This window comes from Desmodus rotundus, chromosome 3 (genome assembly GCF_022682495.2).
Source record: "Desmodus rotundus isolate HL8 chromosome 3, HLdesRot8A.1, whole genome shotgun sequence".
In the NCBI taxonomy this organism is placed as follows: domain Eukaryota; kingdom Metazoa; phylum Chordata; class Mammalia; order Chiroptera; family Phyllostomidae; genus Desmodus; species Desmodus rotundus.
The window spans coordinates 33,176,432-33,200,632 of record NC_071389.1 but is presented as its reverse complement, the minus strand read 5'-3'; the positions used below and the strand labels follow the sequence as shown (position 1 = coordinate 33,200,632).

The 24,201-nt window shown below is 37.4% G+C and overlaps 1 protein-coding gene across 3 annotated transcripts in view; it reads left to right on the top strand.

Annotated features, from left to right (window-relative positions):
- The window catches only part of AGBL4 (AGBL carboxypeptidase 4), a 1,086,758-nt gene that overhangs the window by 99,553 nt on the left and 963,004 nt on the right, over positions 1-24,201 (top strand). For all 3 annotated transcript variants that reach the window (XM_045204170.2, XM_045204171.3, XM_024571127.4), the window contains exon 2: positions 3,428-3,550. In XM_045204170.2, coding sequence (XP_045060105.2) covers positions 3,428-3,550 — 123 coding nt within the window. The remainder of the gene's footprint in view (positions 1-3,427; positions 3,551-24,201) is intronic.

Below are 24,201 nucleotides of genomic sequence, written 5' to 3'. Positions count from 1 at the left end.
ATAAGGGCTTGGTGATGACAAACTCCTTTAACTTGACCTTATCTGGGAAGCACTTTATTTGCCCTTCCATTCTAAATGATAGCTTTGCTGGATACAGTAATCTTGGATGTAGGTCCTTGCCTGTCATGACTTCAAATACTTCTTTCCAACCCCTTCTTGCCTGCATGGTTTCTTTTGAGAAATCAGCTGATAATCTTATGGGAACTCCTTTGTAGGTAACTGTCTCCTTTTCGCTTGTTGCTGTTAAGATTCTCTCCTTATCTTTAATCTTGGGTAACTTAATGATGATGTGCCTTGGTGTGTTCCTCTTTGGGTCCCACTTCTTTGGGACTCTCTGGGCTTCCTGGACATCCTAGAAGTCTGTTTCCTTTGCCAGACTAGGGAAGTTTTCCTTCATTATTTGTTCAAATAAGTTTTCAATTTCTTGCTGTTGTTCTTCTCCTTCTGGCACCCCTATGATTTGGATGTTGGAACATTTCAAGTTGTCCCAGAGGTTCCTCAGTCTCTCTTCATTTTTCTGAATTCTTGTTTCTTCGTTTTGTTCCGGTTGGATGTTTATTTCTTCCTTTTGTTCTAAATCGTTGATTTGAGTCCTGATTTCCTTCCTGTCACTGTTGGTTCTCTGAATATGCTTTATTTCATTTTGGGTGTCTTTCATTTTTTCTTTCATTTTTTGACCAAGCTCAATCATTTCTGTGAGCATTTTGATTACCAGGGCCTTAAACTCTCCATCAGATAGGTTGGCTATCTCCTCATTGCTTAGCTCTCTTTCTGAGGTTTTGCTCTGTTCTTTCATTTGGGCCATATTTCTTTGTCTTGCTGCACCTGTTATATTGTAAGGGGGCGGGGCCTTAGGTATTCACCAGGGTGGGGCAACCCTGTTTGCTGTGCCGTGGCACTGCCTGTGGGGGAGGGGCCACAGAGGGAATAATACAGCTCCCCTGCTTGGCTCTAGTCCCACTTTCCATCTTGTGTGAGACTGGGAGTTTCCCTCACCGCGGCAACCCCCAAAGTAGTTCACAGTCAACTCTGAGTCTCAGTTTATCATTCATTCAGCCCCGCCTGCGCTGTCTGCCACGTTGCCATGGGTTCTCCCCGTCTGCCTGTCTTACTGGTCTGGTTGGTCTGGTTGCCTGTTTCTTTAATTCCTTGGTTGTCAGAGTTCCATGCAGTTTGGTTTTCCGGCACTTCTGGTTGTTTATTGATTTTAGATAGGTTGTTTTTCTCCTTTTGGTTGTGTGAGGAAGTGAAGGGTTTCTACCTATGCCTCCATCTTGACCGGAACTTAGCTTCAAATTTTTTTAGTGTTACTTTATTTGTGAGGGAGAAGGCTAGGGTGATTGAGGCTATTTCATCAGTGTTCTACTCTGCCATGAACTTTTGTCCTTCCCTGGGTACTGCTACCACAGCGGTGGCTTCTCTCAATGCTTTTGTCCCTACTCTAGAAGGTGATTGCTGATGTTTGTAATCTAGTGCTTGGTATCTTGGTGGGAGTAGGAATATTTCTATTCTCCTGGTCTGGCCTCACTCTTAGGCAGGCCCTGTATGTTTTGGTTTGGAGTGGAGTTTTTAAAAAGTGCCATCTCTTTCTACTTTCAACTCTGTCTTGAATCTTCGATATGTCTTGTGTGAGACAGAATTTTCTACCCTTTCTCCAGGGGTAGGAGCCCTCTAGTAATGTTGATATACAGTCTTAGGCCCATGACTGTTTCCTGTCTGTCACCTAGGTGAGAAGGGTTTTTTTCTTTTGCTCCTCCACCTCTTGCAATGGTCTCACATGGTTATAAGTTTTGTTATTCTCCCCTGGTGACTTAGACCTTTTTTTCTGTAGGGATATGGATATTGGCGGCACTTCATGCCTTTTCAATAACAGAAACCACTCCCTTTCTATAGTTCTGCATCAAAGCGAAAGGTGTTTTCTAGTCTTCTGCCCTGCCCCAGTCTGTCTTCTAACTACCTGATGGAGGCCTGGACAGGAGTCTGCCCGTGGGTGTGAATTCCCTTTTGTATCAATGACTCTCGGGTGTTCTACACTCTCATGTTTCCTTTACACTTGATCTTTAACAATTAAAAAAAAATAAACTTAAGTATTTCTACTTACTGGTGTAACATCCAACATTTCTTTCTTCTGTTTTCTGCCATAGAGGTGTTGGTGCTTTCTTCCCATCTTCTTTTGATGGGGCCTAACTTTTCTTGGATATCAGATTATTGATTGCCCTAAAAGCTCAGTTTTCTGATAGATTTTTAAAAGTTATGATTTTGGTTGTGGGGGATATTTCTTGTTAAGGCAGAAGTAAAGCTCTTCCAGCTTTCTACATCTTACATGGAAATGAAACTTATGAATCTTTGAAAAATTAAAATTCCCTGGTACGAAATATTGGGTTGGCCAAAATGTCTGTCTCTTTTTTCTGTAAAATAAAAAACACATTTTTCATTTTCACCAATATCTTTATTGATTTGGATATTTTGAGTATGTTGGCTATATCCCACTAATGGCTTCTAGTGGGCAGAGGCCAGGAGTGTGGCTAAACATCTTCCAATGCAATGGACAGCCCCACAGCAAAGGAACTTTACAGACCACTTTGACACATTTGATCAGTCACAGCACCTTCTCCATACACTGCACAAGTCTTCTTGGTGTGTTTCAGTTGTATTTTTACCTCTCTTGAAATAATAAAGCATAACACACTGAAAATGTTGCATATCCTCTTCCATCGTCAATATTAAAATGGCTGCACAAAAATTCCCCAACTTTGATAAGTGTTTTTAAAATACACACTGATATGACAGATGTCACAATGCAAACTAACAAAAATGTTTCGAATGAGGTTAAAGACAACTGAGCACTACTACAGCTATTGTATGGAAAAAACTAAACAAGCTTTTTTGGCCAACCCAATACAACTTCTGTGCTAATTCAGTGATTCTCAAATTATTTCTGTTGGTGCAACATTAAGTAGTTGTAATGCTAGTTGTGGAACTATTGCTTGTTTTAAAATAAAGTGATTATGTTTGTGACAAATTAGATATATTACCATTATTATTAAGTAATTGATGTAATTTAATGACTTTTTTTGGATTTAAATAGTCATAGTAAATATTTTTCATATAATTCTCAGCATAATTTCAAAACGTGGGTTTTAGTATTCCCTTTTTATGGATGAACGAAAAGAAACTGAGGCTTAAAGGGATTAAGTTGATTGCTTTGCATCACAGAGAATTAGTATGTAGTACAGATAAGATCTGAGCCCATACCTTTCTGATTTCAAAATGCACTCTCTTTGTACTCTACTACAAGATATAGTTAATTTCTTACTGCCAGGATTAGCAAGGGGGGAGGAAAATTAACGATCAACATCTAATTAGATTTCTATTACTAAATCCATTTTGATTTCTGATTAATGTGAGCCAATTTTTTTAAAAATAGGCAATGATATGGGAAGTGATGATACCATCGGAGGGAATGTGAGCAAATATATGGTGCTTCCAGCTGGATACTGTGGACAGCCCAAGAAAGGACATCTTACCTTTGATGCCTGCTTTGAAAGTGGTGAGTATATTAAAGCCCTTTGCTTTTGAGCTTGTCTGGTGAGGGTTTTTTAGACTCCAGTTCCACCTAACCATTCAGTGAGATTCAACCCATTTAATATTTCATCAGAATGAAATAAGTTGTCAGAGAAAAATCAATTTTGATGGAATTAACTTGGAAATACATAAAAATGTAATGCAATGTTTTGTTGCTATAAGTTACTAGAAGAACAATGGTAATACTGGTGAACATTCATATAGTAACTTATATTTTATAAAATACTTACCTAGATATTATTCCTTTTGGGATAAGACTGATATAATTTGATATGATAAATCAACTACTGAATGTCTATTATGTACCTGGTACTGTATGACGTTCTCACAGAACTTAATTGCAAGTCAGGAGGCTTCCCTGTAAAGAAATGATGAGAGAACAGATTCAAATGAACACAAACAAAATATCAAAAGTAATATTGCATCATAATCAACAAGTGTTGTGGGTATTCTAAAAGGGGAGATCAGGACTTGATTGTGAATTCCAATCCAGTAGGGATTGGATCTTGTTAAATTCTTTATGCCCTGAGCCTCATGTTCTACTATGAAAGGTGAACAGTAGGGATTCTGAATATGTTGAAAATATTAGTGAGAAAGGTAACAAAATTCAAATGTGTATATATTTGTTTATTTGAAGGGATATGCCAGTTCTTTGAACCTTAAAAACATTGGTTGTTTATACCAACAATTGAAAACTTGTTTGTGCAGAGTTTTGCTCTTTATTTTGTGTTGTTTTAGTTTGGTAGGGCTCCCATAACAGAGAGCCACAAACTGAGTGGTTTAAACAACATAAATTTATTGTCTCACAGTTCTGGAAGGCCAGAAGTCTGAGATCAAGTGTTGGCAGGATTGGTTCATTCTAAGGGTTTTGAAGAAGTATCTGTTTGAGACCTCTTCTCTAGGTTCTGGTGGTTTGCTAGCAATCTTTGTTGTTCCTTGGTTTGTAGAAATATCACCTTGATCTCTGCCTTTACTTTGACATGATGTTCTCTCTGTGCATGTCTGTCTCAAAATACTCCTTTTTCACAATCTGAGGTACTGGGGAGTTAGGACTTCAACATAAGAGTTTTGGGGGAATATATTTATCTCATAACATAGTATTGTAGTGTTGTCGTTCCAGTCAGATATGAGCACTTTCCACATTGTTGGGAACAATGTTTCTGCTTTGAATGTAGTACTGTTGCCTTTTCCAGGATTTCCTTAGTGCCTAGAAAATACCTTTTGATTTTTTTTTTTTTTACCTCAGGTTAAGGCATGAAGGTTCTTTATATTAATAACTCTGTGAGAGTAGGAGTTATCCTTATTTTAAAGATTGTATTGTTTTGGTTTACCTAGAGTATAAAATCCAGATTCCTTTCCTAGAACACCTTTTCCCTAATGATACTCATCTTTTCCCATTCTTTATAGAAAAGCTCAGTACAAGAAATCGCCCAATTTGATCACATAGTAACCACATGAATAATGTGTATTTCTCCCCAAATGTATGAACAATTGCTTGTATGAACTGGATCTGTGCCAGCAGTGCTTAAGTCCTGCAGTGTAGTACTGAGTGTTTACGTGATACCCTCTCAAGTCAGGCTGCAGTTCAGATCCTGAGTTGAATATTAGGCCACAGTTTCCTCATCTTTTAATGGTGAATGATGCCTACCTTACATCTTAATTAAAGGAAAATAAAAGATATATATTTTACTGTTTAAAAATTTAGGCCATTTTGCTAAAATATAGATGCAAAATAATGTTTAAAAAATAGATAAATGAGGAGATCTCAGAAAGGGAAAATAGCAAAAGAAAATTCAGCTGAATGAGTACATAAAATGCATGCTCTGAGATCCATAAATTTTCTATAGGTAGACTACAGATTTAACTGTGACTTTTCTGGCAGTCAGTGCAAAGAGATAAACAATGTTCATAAGATAAAAATAAATCAAGTACTGAAATCTGGTAGAAATTCTTCCTAATGGGCCTCCTAAAGCACACATTGAAATGCGATAAACAGCATCCCCAACAATATCCATGTGGTCTTAACAATTTGTTTCACAGGGGTCTATTTTGTAACATCCTTTAGTGTGGAATGAGGGCATAATGTTACAGGGCATTTTAGTGAAAGCAATTCAGTTACTGTTTGAAACAATTTTACATAAACAACCTTCCTTTTATCTAATTTAATTCAAGGATTTATTTCAGATTATTTAAAACATGAAAGTGAGAGGGCTTTATGTGCTAACTCTCAGCTGTGGCTTCCTGGTATGCTGTATTGAAAAAGATTCTGTAGGTGTATCTGGACTTACTGAGAAGGAGTTAGGTGATTAATAGACTCAGTGAATGGGGAGTATTGGTTCATTTGGATAAAGTATATTGCCTTCACATAAGCGTCCATAATTTTTTTCCTTTCACAATTGTAGAATATGTAAAGTGCCTAGCACACTGCCTGGCTCTGAGCTGGTGGATAATTAATGTTTTTCTTATGAGAAATAAGGTCTGCAGGTCAAATATGAATTCTCCTATGAATTCCTGATCAGATTTTTTTCTACATACACCTCTCTATAAGTATATTTCCCTTGGGAAAACAGCCTTACCACTCTAATTTTATTTCTCTAGACACATTTGGCACTTTTTTTGATTCTTTAAAAAAACTTCTTTTGTTCCCTTGTATTAGTAACCTGCTTCAGGACAGAATTTGAGTCTGATTAATCCCTGTTCTCCCACAGAACCAAGCAGAGTGCTTACAAGATTAAGCACTAAATTAATACTCTATTTATTTGTTGAATGAAGTGATTTGAGCAACAGAAAGATGGGGAAAGATTAACGTTCGGGTAGCTTTGATGAAAAAGTCATATTTAATTGCTTCTTATTCCCTAAGCCACCAGATTGTGTGAAGTTTTCATACCTTTGAGGATACCGTTTTTCCTGTGTCCCAGATCCCTTTCTCTACCTGGTAAAATGTTATTCAGACTCAGTCCAGCATTTCTTCCTCTACGAAACAGTACACCTCAGGCAGGTTTAGCTGTCTTTATCTTCGTATTTACAGACACTTCTTAAGCTCTTCTATGAGAGCCCTTATGCATTGCAGTCATTTAATTGTTTTTCTTTTTCCTTATCACTAAAAGTTCCTTGAAGTCAGGGATGGTTTCTTATTAATTTTTTTCCAGCACCTTGTTTACTGTCAGCCATATATAATAATAAGCTCAATAAATATATTAATAAAGAGGGAGGACAGATAGTGAACAGAATAATCTTCATAAAGTGAGACTTTAAGATTAATAAAATATTTTTATATTTAAATAAAAATTTAACATTAAAAGCAACAAAAATATTAAGGAGAAAAATAAATAAAAATTGTCACTTACTTATTGGTTGCCAGACACTGTCATAAGTGATATACACAGTCTCCGTCATTTAATACTCACAAACCCTTCTGAGGTATTGTATTCCTCTTTGTAGGTGAGGAAGCTGATACTCAGAGATGTAATTACCTTGAAATGCATGACTGACAAATGGTGTACCTGAATATGAAACAGAATTTCCTGGTCCAAAGGCTATATTTATAACTGCTGCATGCATATATATGTATATATATATAATGTATGCATATACATATACTAGGCATATATATGTATATGTATAGTATGACCTTATATATATGCATATATATATTTTCAACAATATATTAAATTACTCTTTAGGTGATAAGACAAGCAGGAAAAGGTTTTGTAATAAAGAAAAATGAAAAAAATTCTACCTGTTAAAATAAACCATTCAAATAAATACTATGTTTTATTGCCATATGTGCAATTTGAGTACTGTTTTGTGATTGATATGAGTATATATGTATTAAATATGAAAAGAGCACTGTAGTTTATACTTTGATTAATTGGTTAGCCTGAGAGACTTAATAGGTTGTTTACATTACTGTAGCGGAAAAAGTTCAGTGAAATTATGATATGGATTACTTATTTGCATACTATTTCAAAATAATGAAAATAAAAATTGAAACTTTTAGTTCCTCCCTCCAGTGGAATTTACTACATTTACTTATGTAATCTTAAAAACTTAATATTCCCTTTTGGTAAAAATGGTCTTCATGCATGGCACATGTTCCATGACTACATTAGAAATTAGGGTTTTTAGTTCAATGTCTCACCTAAACTTTTCTTTTTTTAGATGTCTAAATGGATGATATACTTTGTTTTTTTAACTTGATGAGGAATAATTGACAAATATAATTTCATATATTTAAAGTATATAATGTGATGATTGGATATATGTATATATTATAGAATAATTACCAAGATCAAGAAAACAGATGCAGCCTTTACCTCACATAGTTAATGTAGTTAGTGTTTTTGTGTGAGGGATGAGTACTTAAGATGTACTCAGCAACTTTCAAATATACAGTACGATATTATTAACTGTAGACACTATGCTGTACAATTAGTCCTCACTTAACTTGTCAATAGGTTCCATTACTTGAGGTAAAATGACTTATAATGAAATGAATTTTACTCTAGGCTAATTGATATGAACAAGAGTTCCTGATCTTATTGGGAAATGCTTTTAGTTTTTTCCTGTTGAGTATGATGTTGGCTGTAGGTTTCTTGTTATGTGGCCTTTATTATGTTGAAGTATGTTCCCTCTACTCCCACTTTACTGAGTGTTTTTATCATAAATGGATGCTGTATCTTATCAAATTCTCTTTCAGCATCTGTTGATATGATCATGTGATTTTTCTGTCTTTCCTTTTGTTTATGTGAATACATTTATTGTTTTGTGAATATTGTACTATCCTTGCTTCCCTGGGATGAGTCCCACGTGATTATGGGACATTGTCTTTTTAAAGTATTGCTGGATGTGGTTTGCCAATATTTTGTTAAGGATTTTAGTGTCTTTGTTCATCAGTGACATTGGCCTCTAGTTTTCAATTCCACTGCTGGGATTATTCCCTGAGAATACTCAAACACCAATTCAAAAGAACCTATGCACTCCAATGTTCATAGAAGCACAATTTCCAATAGCCAAGAGCTGGAAACAGTCTAAGTGCCCATCAGTAAATGAGTGGATCAAAAAGCTATGGTATATTTACACAATGGAATACTATGCAGCAGAAAGAAAAAAGGAGCTCGTACCCTTCATGACAGCGTGGATGGAACTAGAGAGCATTATGCTAAATGAAATAGCCAGGTGGTGAAAGACAAATACCATCATGATCTCACCTATAAGTGGAACATAATCAACAAAACAAACAAGCGAGTAAAATATAACCAGAGACATGGAAATAAAGAACAAATGGACAGTGACCAGAGGGGAAGGGGAAAGGGGGTAATGAGGGAAAAGGGAAAGAGTCATCAAGGAGCATGTATAAAGGACCCATGGACAAAGACAACGGTGAGGGGAGGACTGAAGGTGGGAGGTGGGGGTGGGTGGGGCAGGGGAGGGTGGAGGGGGAAAAATGGGAACAACTGTAATTGAACAGCAATAAAAAATAAGTTAAGTTCCTATGTCATCTTGTGAACATTACAATGAAATGACATCATTCAAGGACCTCCTGTACATTAGCTGCTCAAAACTTATTACTCAAAATGTGTACCCTATGACCTGCATCATCTCATTTCCCTTTTCTTCAAGCCCCTGGCAACCACAATTCTATTCACTGTTTCTGTGAAATTGGCGTCATTGAAGCATTATTCACAATAGCCAAAATGTGGAAACAACATAAATGTCCTTTGGCAGATGCATGGGTAAAGAAAATGTAGTGTATGTACACAAGGGAATATTATTCAGCTATAAATTGAAGGAAATCCTGCCATTTGTGACAGCATGGATGAATCTGGAGGGTATTATGCTAAATAAACTTAAAAACAAAACAAAACAAGATGCATCGTAGTAAAATACCAAAAAACACAGGCTTAGTTTCAGATGGACCTGCGCTGGTATACAAACATTGGCACTTACTGTTTATGCCATGTTGATGATATCACCTAAAGTTTACTCATCTGTAAAACTAGGAAATTAATATTTATTATTGAATTATTATGCAAACTAGGGGTATTATGTAAAATTGACACAGCACAACATCTGGAGATCAACATCAGGTAATAATTCTGGCACAGCCTCTTTCTGGTTCATCCTCCTTAATGCCTCCAAAGCTGAAATGGAAATCATCTGATCGTATTACATTATTGCTTTAAATCTTTCATGACTCACTTGTCCTCAGGGCAAAATCCAAATGCTTTAATTTAACAATATCTTTGTTATTGAAGAAAAAAAGAGGTTCAGCTGCCCGTCACCACAAAAGCCAAAGTTGTGAGGCAGATACTAGTACAAAAGGGAAGAGTGTTGTTCAGGTGCTGAACGATGTGGGAAAATGGCAGAGTCCCCATCTCAAAGCCCGTCTCCTCAGCAAGACCAAGACAATAGCCAGTGTCCAGAGTTCCTGCACAGTTTTAAAGTACAATACTTTGAAGCCTTCAGGCATCTACAAAATGGTCATCAGTCCCCATACGGGTAGCTTAGCTTGTTTCCAGCTGCTGTCTGTTTTAGGCTTCCTCTAGGAGCCTGTGTGTGGAGCCTGCTTGGACATGGGCCATGGGGTTGCTAGGGCTACAAGGTCACCTGCTCCTGCATGAGAGAGCACATGAACACACTGGCGAGCGCATCACCAGGTGGACGAGAGAGGCTCCCTCCTGGAGGCAATGGACCACGTGGCTGCTAAGGCCACGTGGCCCATGGAGAGAACAGATGGGTGAGTCCACTGTTGGAGTGCATGTCATCGAACCAGAGAGTGATGGTTCTTTCTTCCCTTGGGATTATATTAGCTTGAGTGTGAGATGTACCAAGTGCTTTCCCAAAATGAACAATCAACTTCCTAAACTTTTGTGGGCTTCAGTTGTGTCCATTGCCCAATTTTCCTTCCCCAGGCTAGACTGACAGGCTTCTTAGATCCAGCACCTCCCTCTGTGCCATTTTGACTTCTATGGCACTTGTGCCTGCCTCCCCCTGTTCCCATCCACAATCTGATAAGGGGGAAGGGCTTTTTTTCTACCCAGTTACCTTGCTAGCTTTTCTCTCATTTAGTCCAAGAACTTCCCCTTGCCACCATCTTGACTGATGGGGGAATCTCCCCAGTGCTCTGGACATTGTCTACCAGTAATGTCTTTAACATAAGATCTGATACAAATTTTCTTCTTATTAATACTATCACTTTATTCCTGAACATTCCATCTTACAAGGTCATCTTATTCCTGAACATTCCATCTTACATGGAATCTTGTAAGATTCCATCTTACAGAGATTTTTATCTCTTTTAGAGAAAAAATGAGCACATTTAGGAAAAAGCAGCATAGTTATGAAATATAAAGGAGTGTTTTACCATGTTTAGAATTTCTTTTGGAGAAACTGTAGGTGAATAATTTAATTTTGTTCTTTGTTTCTGACTTTTAATTGAAACAAAGCTGAACTTCCTTTATAGTAGTGTTTTCAATTTTAAGAATAATTTCTGACCTCTTTACCGAATTATATCTAATATACATGGTTGTGTATCTCCTTGTATATTTTTCTCTTTCCTATTTCCTCTATCTCCTCTTTGAGGAAGAAGTAAAGTATTTCATTCCCAAATAGCTTTCCTCTAAGAATTATGACCTTTCCTACAGTAACATTCTGGAACCTAACAGCTTGGGAAAGACCCAGTTGGAGAAGTAGGACCTGTGTTTAGTGAAATCTTGACTGCGCACCTCTTCAACTGCTCTTTTCAAATCAACCCAGACACTGCTTTGACGGGGACTTGCAGTACACATAAACCATCTTGTTATGCTTCAGTAGTGACATCTTCAAGAAGAGGGGACACGTCACATAATTAAATATGGTTGATTGAGTTTGGTCATACACCTCCTCTTTCCAATAAAGACTTAAAGTACTACTTGAATGATTGCAGTATGTATGTATATCAGTTTAAGATATAAGACATAGTACTTTTTAAAGTGATAACCAAATGATTAAAATTTGCTTTTAATTTTTTATTGTTACTGCTTCCCAATTCAATTAAAATTTTTATGTTAATTAGAATAACTGGAATGTTATCTGTTTTTACTCTTTAACCTCCATAAAAGAGTCATACTTTGATAGTATTCTCCAAGTATTGAACAATCCATATAAATTGTGTGTTGTAATACAGCTTTCAAATGAACTTGCCTTTTGAGGGTGTGGGAATATCTGGTGCAGATCACCTGTTTGCCGTTAGTTCCATTCACCATCCTTTCCGACTCTTCTCTGTATGGCAGGGGCCTATGTCCCTGAAAACGGCACTTGCCAGGCTCCCTTGACATCTGGATTCTGGCTAGGAGTCAGCTGATAGAAGGCTCTAGCAGGAGGTTGAAGTCAGGAAGAAGGGAGAAGCCTGAGTATTTTTCTGTTTTGTCAGCATGCTCAGAAGTGGCTACATCTCCTTCATGCTTTCTTAGCCCCTTCCTTGTGATTCCAACTTTGTGGGGTTGCCTTTGCTCCCAGGATATTGTGGCCTCCTGCCTTTGCTCCTCTATCCATGAGTGTAGGAGGGACTTCTGGCTGTTATTAATCTCTGTGTTGATCCACTCTCACCTGTTTGGCCTTTCAGCTCTCTCAACACTTTTGCAACTAGTTTCCTGACAAGGGTGTCCAACCCATGGCCCCTGGGCCGCATTCGGCCCAGGATGGCTATGAATGTGGCCCAACACAAAATCATATATTTACTTAAAACCTTTTTTTTGCTCATCAGTTTTCATTAGTGTTTGTGTATTTAATGTGTGACCCAAGGCAACTCTTCTTCCATTGTGGCCCAGAGATGCCAAAAGGTTGGACACTCCTGCTAATACATTTCTTTTATTGAATTACTGTGCATGACTTACCCTTGATTGACCCATGCCTTAATGGTGAAGGCAAGGGACCTTGCTCAGTGATTCCTTGAGGTTCTTGTAAATGAGAGACTAGATCTTCAACTCACCACCTGCAGCTTCTCATAGCGCAGGGCCAGAGTAGTCAGCATGATATGCTGAACATTTGGGTAAGTTCTGTTTTAATGGTCAGAGTTAACGCTACAGGATTTGTGTTGCCAATCTAGTAATTTTCTGAACTAGGTCATGCTTAGTTATTTTTTTATGCCACCTTGGTAAGTGAGCTGTGCTCTTGACCAGATATTTACATTTTAAAATAGAGCTTATGGGTGCATTCTGAAGGACTGCCCAGATTTTTGTTTTTGGGCTTGGTTCATATAAAAATTCAAAGATAAACTGCAATTATGTAGAAATATTACCATGTTGTGACAGAATATTTTTGGCCCCCTGCTGAGTTTGTATCCTATGGCCTACTCTGAAGTCATAGACATTGTTTGGTTTTGAGAATGTACCCATGATTTCACTTTACTGAGTTTGCACTTTTTGGGGGGTAATTATCATTTATTTTAAAATTCTTTTTTCGTTCAGACAGGGCTGAGCTTTTGAATAAGTGAAAGTGTCCCCCTCCTCTTTTTCTGCTTACTGTGTAATGTGAGAGGCTACAAGCACGGTAGTCAGAGATGTAGTTCTACAGAGCAGAAGGAATTGAGTCTCACCACCATTCATTAATGCTGTACCTTGAGCAGGTCATTTAAACGCAAAGCCTCAGAACACCTTTAAAATAGACATAACAATATTTACATTATAGGGTTGCTGGGTGGATTAGATTACTATTAGCGTAGCAGATAGTCAGTGGCCAATACTGAAATTACTTCCCTCCACTCAAGGAGGGAAGTAATACATTTCTGTGTGTATGGATGGGGTGGAATGGGTTGGGGTATGGTGAGTGTGGGAAGCTATTGTGAAACTTTATAGAGGACACAACACAGAAGTTACACCTTAATACTCTTCCTGGAATGTTTTTCCAGATAGCATGGTTTTCTCCTTCACTTCAGTTATTTATTCAAATGTCATCTTTTCAGTGAGCCTGTCTTAGCTACCCTGTATAAATTTTCAGCTCTTTTGCCCTTTCATTTACAATTCCCCTATATGCTTTATATTTTCTCCTTAGCACTTACACTAACATAATATAAATTTCACTTATTTATTTATATTTTAACTTGTTGTCTGTCTCCTCTACTAGAATATAAACTTTGCAAAGGTGGAATTTTTCTTTCTTTTTTCCCTGGTGCCCAGAACATTGCCTGGCATAGGTGCTTAATAAATATTCATTGAAAGAATCAGTGCGAGAATGAGTAGAACTGTAGAAGATGAAATTAGTCATACATGCATTTATTGTACTCTTATAACTGTTGGCCTCAAATTATAAGATGCAAAATTGAGGAATTTAGCATGGCTATGTTGATTTATGGCAATCAAACACATATTCAGCAACCTTATTTTTTTGAGAGTATTACTGAGAACTTGAGTGAGTGGGGATGGGGTGACTTTTGATTAGCCAAAATAATTGCTACAAAATATTCATGCACCTTACTTCTTGGAGTAGATACATAGAACTCATTCCTTTTTATTTAGACACAATTCTATCTATCTTGGTAATGTGGGTTTTCATCTCAGGAAATTTGTGGACATTGGAACCTGAGGAGATAGGAATGCTCTTTGCTGAGAAATCAAAGTTGATAAGATGATGGAGGGGAGGAAGCAGAAAAATATAAAAGTGAATAACAAAATTTAAACATACAACTTTCTAGATATCTGTTCTTTATTATCAGTACAAGATTATATGTTATGTGTTGTCAAGATCAGTTTAAATTATATACATGATGATTTTAGAAATATTTTTGGTAAAAATAGAAATATCTCTATATACCTATTACATCTTTATCCTTACAATCTGGTTTGTATCCTCACTACTCCAGCAAGATAATTCTCTGAAAGGTTACCAGGGACTTATTCATGTAATTTTGTGGTCTTGTCTTAGCTCTTGATTCCTCTGCAGCATTTTGAAATGCGTTTCCCCTGACCGCATTGACTATACCATCCTCATCCTCCACCCCCATTTCTGACTGACCCGTCTTGTTTTCGTCTACACACGACCCTTAAGGAATTCTCTAAGATTCAGTTCACCCATCTTTAACCTTTATAAATCTTGAGTATCACATCTAATAACTCACCATCCATACATCCATTGAAAATTATTATGCTCATTGAGTATCCTGAATTCATTAATTTCTTTCTGTCTGCTTCCCTCATTCAAACCACCATCTATCATTGGGAACTGCTGCTTCTCTTGCTCCCTTCCATTCTTCTTGCTCCCTTTACCCCCTGTCCATCCTCACCATAGCATCTAGCATGATCCTTTTAAAACTCAAATCAGATCCTATTTCTGTCCTATTTAAAACATTCTGTTGTCTTCCCAGCAAATTTAGTATAAAATCCTGATTCCTTACCCTGACTACAATGATCTGGCCCTTGACTACTTATCTGACTTTACCTTATGCCATTCTCATTCTTCCCAATAGTGCATTAGTCACAGTGACTTTCTGCCTGTTGGTCGAGCAGGCCAGATTTGTTTCTGTTTTAGACAGTTTGATTGAGCCATTTCTTCTTCTTGGAATATTGACCACCCTGCCCCCATCTTTCTCCACCATGTTTGCATCTTGACATTCAGATCCTAGCTTACCTATTGCTTCCCCAGAGAGGCCGCCTCTGATTAGCCTATCTAAAGTAGCCACCCAGTCATTCTATTATATCATCCTGTTTTTATTCTCTGCCTGTTCATTTACTTGTTTATTTATCTGCCTCCCCTACAGAAAAAGACAGTCACTTGATCTATTTGCTTTATCACCAGAGCCTGACATATAGTAGGCATTCAATGACTATTTGTCAAAAGGATGAATGAAGTCTGTGGCAAGTACTGTGGGTACAGAGATAATAGTGTTAAGTAATTGGTACTGCAGTGCTTATTAGCCTTTCCTAGGTCACAGACTTTTTTGAGAATCTAATAAAAACTAGGAATTCTCTTCCAGTAAAAATGCATTTATGTACATGTAGGAAAATTTTGCCTAGAAATTAGAATGCTTGATTTCTTGAGTGCTGTTTATTAGCCACCTTACTAGTGTCCCTGCCCCGTTAGAAACTTTGGAATGCACTTTTATTAAGTCATAATGTTGGAACATAGTAAATATGTTGGTAGAATGGTTCTCAAAAACTATGTGTGCTCAAGAACTGTTTTTTTTTAATTTCCATTTTTATGGCTCTGTGTATAATCTTGCTGTGCATGACTTATATGAAGCTCATGCCACATGCAATTCACTACATGAATTTATCAACATTTAAGCTGGCTTATACCCTGTTCAACTAAGTAAGTACACCAATCATGAGTTTGGATGTCAAATGGTTATTAAAGTATAATGCTGTACCTGTTTTATAGTAGATCTATAATAAACAGTTTGTAGGCCAGCATCAGTCTGTAGGCCAGAATTTGAATAAGCACTGTTTTGGAGAGTATCATCAGTCTTGAACTCTTTTCAAGGACCAATTCCATATCTAATCTATCTGATTGTGTCTCTGCCTAGATGTTCTATTGGTACTTTAAACTGGACATCTCCCTAAACCAAACCTATCATGTTTTAATATCAGAAAAGAAAATCCCTTTTCACTTTTTAAATTTTTGTTCAAGTACAGTTGTCTCCATTTCCCCCCACCACTCTCCCGCACCCCACCCACCCCCAATTTCAAAATTCTAACAGTTTCTTTGTATCCAGAGTAATCTTAAGCTTTTCTTTGCCTCTCTACCCATTACTCATTAAATCCTGTTACTCTACTTCAGTTTTTCTTAACCTATATTTCATTATTACTCTGCTAAGGGTCTTTTTTACACATTTTCTTTTTCTAATTCCCCCCAAACCCACACCATTTTAATGCTACAGATATACTGCATAACTCTTTATGTACTTCAGCTTTTCAGAGTGCCACAAATCATTGTAATATCTAAAATTTACCTCTCCAGGTACCACCCCTGTTGAGAATGCATGCTTAATATGTGTGTTTCTTCTTACATATGCATTTTCACTTTCCTCCTTCAATATTAAATCTTTGTTAGTTTGATTTTGATCACGATATCCTCTTTGAGAGTTCTTTTCCACATATTTATTAAAACCAGATCCATCCTGAAGACCTGCACACAGAGCTACTTTTCAGTGAAGTTACTTTTACAATCCTCCAGTTATATATGGCTTTTCACTCTTCTAATTTCCCATTACAACCTTTTTGATATTTCTATTATGGAGCATAGATTTTTATTATTTTTTGCAAGCATAGGCCTCTTGTGGGCAGGAACCACAATTTCTTCCCTTTTCTTACAATGGTGAGCTTTTAATAGGTACTTAAAACATCCAGGAATGAATGAATAAATGCCAACTGTTTAAAAATGAAAGGATAGGTACTAAAATATTTTTTAAGTTTCTACTCAACTGATAGTCCTCATTCTCCTTTGGATGAGTGAGATATTTTTCTAAAGTCTTCTGTTCTATCTTTGTCTTTGTTGTCTATACAGAAATATAATTATTAGAGAAGAGATAATGGAAAACTGATAAGATTCCTCGCTTTATCATTTACTCAAACTTACATTGGATAACCTAAAATCCAATGGATAGATGGATTAACCTGACTCAATGCCTTCATCTTAATTTTCAATTTGTCATTCTATTCATAATTTACATATCAATCACAGAACATCTGTATTTGAAGCGTTTCTGAAATATAGTAGAACATATTTGTTTAAAACAAAAGTGTTAGAAGAAATATATCATAGGGAGGGTTTCATTGCAACATTTAGAAACAACGCTCATAAATGGCAAGGTCTGTCCAGAAAGTATCCAGCCATATACTATGAAAAATAGAGACATTTATTGAAGAAGATACAAGATACAAGAAACGTTACATGTAGGACAATGACATCTCAGTCCCCTTCCAAGTAGGCACCTTGGGACCTCACACAGTTCTCCAAATTGCCATCAGCTGCCCCGTCATATTTTTGTGAGTCTCATCAATGGTCTGAAATCTCTCCCCTTTTAAAAGTGATTTCAGTTTTGGGAAAAGCCAGAAGTTGCAGGGCACCAAATCTGGACTGAAGGGAGTCTGAGTCACCTGGGTGATTTGATGTTTTGCCAAAAAACTCTGCAGGAGATGTGATGCATGAGTGGGTGCATTGTCATGATGAAGCTGCCAATCATCATAGCTGCGGCAGTTTTCATCATATTGCATCTCTCAACTGACGTAGAACACTGAGGTAGTAGTTCTTATTAACTGTTTCGGCCTGGAGGGGCATACTCATGATGGACAACACCTTGCAATCAAAAACACAGTTAACATGGTCTTGATCTTGCTGCAACTTTGCTGTGCCTTCTTCGGGTGTGTGGTTTGAATCAAGTCATTAGCAACTGTAGCACGATATTCCTTCTGCTCTGGTAGCAGAAGCTGTGGAATGAATTTCACCAGAACACGTTTCATGTGAAGGTCTTGTGTCACAATCTCGGACACTGTAGATTTTGGAATCCCCAGATCAGCTTCTAGTTTTCACACTGTCAGTCACCCATCTTTGTTGATTGCAGCCTGTACACGTTCAACATTCTCAGGTGTCCTGCCTATTATAGGTCTTCCAGAACACGGATCACTTTCACCAGATTTTCAACCATCTTTGAAGCATTTGTACCACACTTTTATTTGCACTGCACTCATTGCATTGTCCCTGAAAGCCTTCTGAATCATCCGAATAGTTTCTGCAGAGGAATGTTCAAGCTTAATGTGCAATTTGATGCAGATTCATTGCTATTCTTGCTCAGTCATTTTGAATGCGATGGCCACAAGTACACATGCTCACTCAACGATGTCCACTGCCCCCCCATTGACTGGTACAGTGAAGTTGTCATTGTCCATGCATGCTCATTCCAGTCCACTCTCCTTGGATGCCAGGTTACCTTGATGTCACACAAATCATTTTTGTTATATTAACAATGGCTGGACTTTTTACGGACAGATGATATTCAAATATTTCATGGGGAATGATTTCACGCTCCCCGAAGTGGTAACAGGTACATTCCCATCACTCACCTCAAAGGGTTTCAACTTACTGTCCTATCTGACTGGTTAATTGCTTGTACTTGGCAATGCTCAGGTCATCATGAATAAGCCAGCAAGTAAAAGGATCAATATTGAATAACTGAGAATGAGCTAAGGTGTCTGAACACAGGCTTTGAGGTTAGGTAAACCTTGGGTGAACTCCAGATTCTGCCATTTACTTGCTGTGTTCAGTTAAGCAAGTCACATAACTTCTCTGAACCTCAATTCACACAATTTCCTTCTCCAAAAATAGAAATAAAATGCCTTAGTTTTGGTCCAGAATTTATAAGAGGCCATAATAGATGAGGAAACACTTTGTAAGCCATAAAATAATATATAAATATTAGGAACTGTTACAATTTTTATTCCATGACAAAAAGAAAAGGAGGAAGAGGGAGATGGAGAGGAGGAGTAAAATAAGAAGGAGAATTAATGTTGTTGACATTTATGGAGTGTTGTCCATGTGTTAGGCATTCGACACATAACCTTTTGTGATCTTCACTACCATTCTATGAAATAGTTTATTATTCTACATATTTTAAAATGAGAAAACTGAATTTCATAAAGGCTAAGTGTTCTAATTAATTTTATGTGTCTATTTGCTTGGGTCATAGTGCTTAGATATGTGATCAAACATTATTCTGGATGTTTCTGTGAGGGTGTATTAGAATGAGATTAACATTTAAATAAGAGCATTTTGAGTAAAGCAGATTGTCCTCCATATTGTAGTTGGGCCTCACCTTATCAGTTGAAAGCCTAAATAGAACAAAGGACTGATCTACGTAGAGCAAGAAGAAATTCTGCCAAGAGACAACCTTCTGACTTAAACTGAAACATCAGCTCTTTCCTAGGTTTTCAGCCTAACCACCTTCATAAAACTACATCATCAGGGACTTCCAGTCAAGATGAAGGCACAGGTAAACATGCCTCACCTTCTCACACAACTACAGCAAAAATTACAACTAGAATACACAACAAAGATCACCCAAAATTGTCAGAAAATCAAGCTGTATGGAAGTCTGACAGCCAAAGATTTAAAGAAGCCACATTTATGTAGACGAGTAGGAGGGGCAGGAGGAGGAGAGTTTCACCAAAAAACTTTGCAGAAGAGGTGATCCATGAGTGGGTGGGTTGTCGTGATGAAGCTGCCAATCACTAGTTGCCCATAGAATGAGGCCTTCTGAATCATCTGAATAGTTTACTCAGAAGAATATTCAAGCTTAATGCAAAATTTGATGCAGGTTCTTTGTTCTACTAACCCAGTCATTCTGTGTGCGATGGCCACACAGTACACATGCTCATTCAATGGCGTCTACTGCCCCCAGTGACTAGTACAGTGAAGTCATCATCGTTCACGCATGTATGTTTTAGTCCTCTCTACTTGGCTGCCAGGTTATACTGATGTCATGTAAACTGTTCTTGTTATATTAACAAGAGCTGGAATTTGTCCAGACAGACCTTTGTATTTGATCTTGGAAGGCTAATTGCATGTATTCATAGCATATTTTGCTCCTCACTGATGGAAGCCGATAATTGGGTTTTCCAACAGTTGATGGAGAAAGGGTGACATTTGTGAATTTGGAGAACTCAATCCTTTAAGAATAGTCAGGAAAATGTTATAGACTTGAAATTGGGAGTTAAGTGTATCTGTCTTCAGAAGGATTTTGGCTAGTTTGTATGTTGTGAGTGTGGATCCTAGTTCATGCACTCCACAAGAAATGTCAAATTATTTTAGTTTATTTAAATCAAACTCGTCTGACTTGTGGTCCCCATCTAATTGGGATTTTGGAAAATTCAATTTTCCTTCTTTATTTAGGCTCTTCTCTTTCCCTAAAGTGACAAACACTCCCATGACCTGGGCAATGAGATATGACCTAACTGATTTTGAAATGTCTAGGAACCATGACATCCTCATCATCCAAGCCCATGCAGATCCTTGCAAATGGAAAGCCTGACTGTGATCAGGAAATGGGGCTTTTTATGGGGACCGTTGCCTAGATCCATAGCTCTAGTGCCCATAGCTCTTCCTCCCTAGGTGCCCTGCACAGCCATTTCCCTGCTGAGGACTGGTAGGGGGCACCTCTTCCTTCTACCACTTATTGGATCCTTGACTTCTATCATTTTCCCAGTGTGGGGGATTATTTATTTCCTTCTGTTTCCAATTCAAGTCTCCTTTTCCTACTAACATAATCCTAGCTAAGGTCTGGAAGAGAAGTGTTGGAAGGTACCTTCACCATTTTATTGTCTCACAAATCTCCTCTGAGGCAAGAGAATTTGAAGGGCCTAGAGAAGAGTATGTATGTTTGTGTGTGTAGTGGGGGGGCTGAATTCAGTGTGGGAAAAATAGAATGTGGAATATCATATACAAAACACCAAAACAAGTCAACATCTCAATAAGTTATTTTGTAAAAGTATTTACTCTTACTGTGGTATTTTTTTCTCATTCATAGATTGTATTGCCTAGGAATCAGAAGTCCTGGCTATATTATGTATATGGCCTTGGGCAACTCACTTAACCTCTCTGAGTGTGTGATCTAATTGCTCAAATGAAATAATGAAGCCCATCCTGCCTAGTTTACAATACTACTATTACACACAAATGATAGAAGGTAGGAGAAATGTTCTCTGTTAATATACTCTGAAACAGGGGTGTCAAAACTCATTTTCATCGGGAGCCACATCAGCCTTGAGGTTGCCTTCAATGGGCTGAATGCAATTTTAGGACTCTATAAATGTAGCTACTCCTTAACTAGGGGCAAGGAGCTCGGCGCTGCTGCCGGGTAGAAACAAGGTGCCAGGCCCAAGGTGGAGGGCCGGATTCTGCCCTCGGGCCTTGTGTTTGCCACCTGTGCTCTAAAATGTAAAGAATTTTGGTTTGTCAATTTGTGGCAAGAGAGAAGTTTCTCAGTAAGTTTTCAAGTCAAGAAAGCCAAGTTATTTTATTTATTTTTTATTGTTTAAAATTTTTATTGTTATTCAATTACAGTTGTCTACATTTTCTTCCCATCCCTCCACCCCACCCCAGCTGAACCCACGTCCCTCCCCTGCCTCCACCATCCCCCTTGATTTTGTCCATGTTTCCTTTATAGTAGTTCCTGAAAACCCCTCTCTCTACTATACCATCCCCACTCCCCTCTGGCTATTGTTAGATAGTTCTTAACTTCAATGTGTCTGGTTATATTTTGTTTGCTTTTTTCTTTTGTTGATTATGTTCCAGTTAAAGGTGAGATCATATGATATTTGTCCCTCACTACCTGGCTTATTTCACTTAGCATAATGCTCTCTAGTTCCATCCATGCTGTTGCAAAGGGTATAAAGACAAGTTTTGGGGAGAAAAGGCACACAACTGTAATTGAATAACAATAAAAAATTAAAATAAAAAAAAGACAAGTTATTTTAAAGTAACATAGAAACCCTTGGAAATTATTACTAACAATTTTTAGTCACATTGTATTGGGCAAAATGTAATATGGCCATGTTTATTTACTTTTTTTTAAACCCTCACCCAAGTATATGTTTTTAAATTGATTTGAGAGAGAGAGAAGGGGTGTTGTGGGAGGAGAGACAGATAGATAGATATGATGCTCCATCAACTGAGCCACCTGGCCAGGGCAGCCCTGTTTATTTTCAAGAGGGTAAAAAGTAGAATTCTCCCACATGTTCTGAAAGTGAGCAGAATATGAACGTTTGGGGAAACATTGATCATCTATTAAATGCCAAGCACTACATGAGAAACATTCTGTACCTTATCTCTAATTTTCCCTATAATTCCATGGAATAGGCACCATTCTCCCTATATTTCAGGTGGAAATCTGAGGGTCAAAATTTAAGTAATGGTTAGTAAATGACAGAGCCAGGATTTAACCTTTGTCTGATTCAGGGGCCTGGATTCTTTCTACTGGATTACACACTTATTTTTCTCTGAAGTTTTGTTAGGCACAGATGACTTGGAATGAAAGATTTAAGTTTAGGGCAATAATTTTTAACTGCTCAGAAAAAAACAACTAATATGAGAATAAGGAGCTTTGAGTTTATATGTCTGAGTCTTGTTTTTTTATTCTGTATCATGAAGGAATTTGGGGCTGTGTTTTGGGGGTTGGTAGGTGATCTCTAAGGTGCTGGGATAGTTAATTTTTTGTGCCAACTTAACTGATCCATAGAGTGCCCAGACATTTGGTAAAACTTTATTCCATCTGAGTCTATGAAGATGTTTGTGGATGAGATTAACATTTGAATTGGCAGACTGAGTAAAGCAGGTTGCCTTCTCTAATGTGGGCGGGGCTTCTCTAATCAGTTGAAAGCCTGAATAGAACAAAAAGGCTGAACCTCCCTTGAGTAAAGGGTAACTTTACCTACCTCAGTGCCTTGAACTGGGGCATCAATTTTTCACTGCCTTCATCTGAACCGAAGCATTGGTTCTTCCTGGATTTTGAGTCTGCTTATATTTGAGCTGGAACTACACCATTGGCTCTCCTGGGTCTATGGTTTGCTAATTGCAGATCTTGAGACTTGTCAGCCTCTATAATAATGTGAGCCAAATGCTTATAATAAATTTATTTTTATGTACACTCACGTGCACACTCACACTCACACACATGCCGTTGGTTCTGTTTCTCTGGAGAACCTGACTAATACAGGCACAAACAACTTAGAGATTGTGTGATTATGAAAATCAACAGTAACAGTGAAGAGCTGCTATTTATGAGAGGTTCAGACTCATTTCTTCTTTCAGTCAGCATTTTATGGAGGATCCTTAATGGAATTTTTGCATTGACATTTACATGTGTCTTATCACATGAGTATTAAGTAGTTGTTATCACTAGGAAGATAATTGACCAAATGTTTAATTTTTTTTTTCTGAAAATGCTGGCTGCCAGTATTGATTAATGTCATTGCATTTCTGGCATCATTTGGCTTACCTTACCTAAAACAAGTCACAAGAAATAAAGAACGGAAAGATTGATTCTTTTCCAAGTTTTATATTTTCTCCTGACAACTACTCTGCAACCCCAGGCATAGATTAATGAATGGAGTATGCACAAAGTGGTATCAGCTCACATATATGACATTACTCAGATGTCTCAAACTCCGGAAAAAGCATGTGAATGATTTATGGAATTGATATTAATCTCTTTCCAGTAAATGCATTACTTCAGATACATGGGAAATTGATGTTACTACTCTAATGCCAAATTAATTTCTTTCTTGCTGGATCAGCATTGTAAATGGAATTAGACGTTAACCTTTTATATATCTAAACAGAGTAAAATATGGGAAGCAATTTTGTAACTAAAATTTGGATGTCTATCGCTGACGGGAAGGGTATGTATTTTTCGTTTGTTTGTTTGTGTGTTTTCTTCCTGGGGTTTGTGGATCCTGGGATATTGGGTGATTTTTAAAGTATAACTTAATAGCAACTAGAAGTAGAATAATTATAATTGAATCTAAACATTTAATGTAGCACTATATTTAATAGCATAGCAAATGAGAATTACATATTATTAAAGATCCCTAAAATTCTAGAGAACAAGACTTGTTTTCAAAGGAAATTTTACCCAAGAATTCTCAGTCA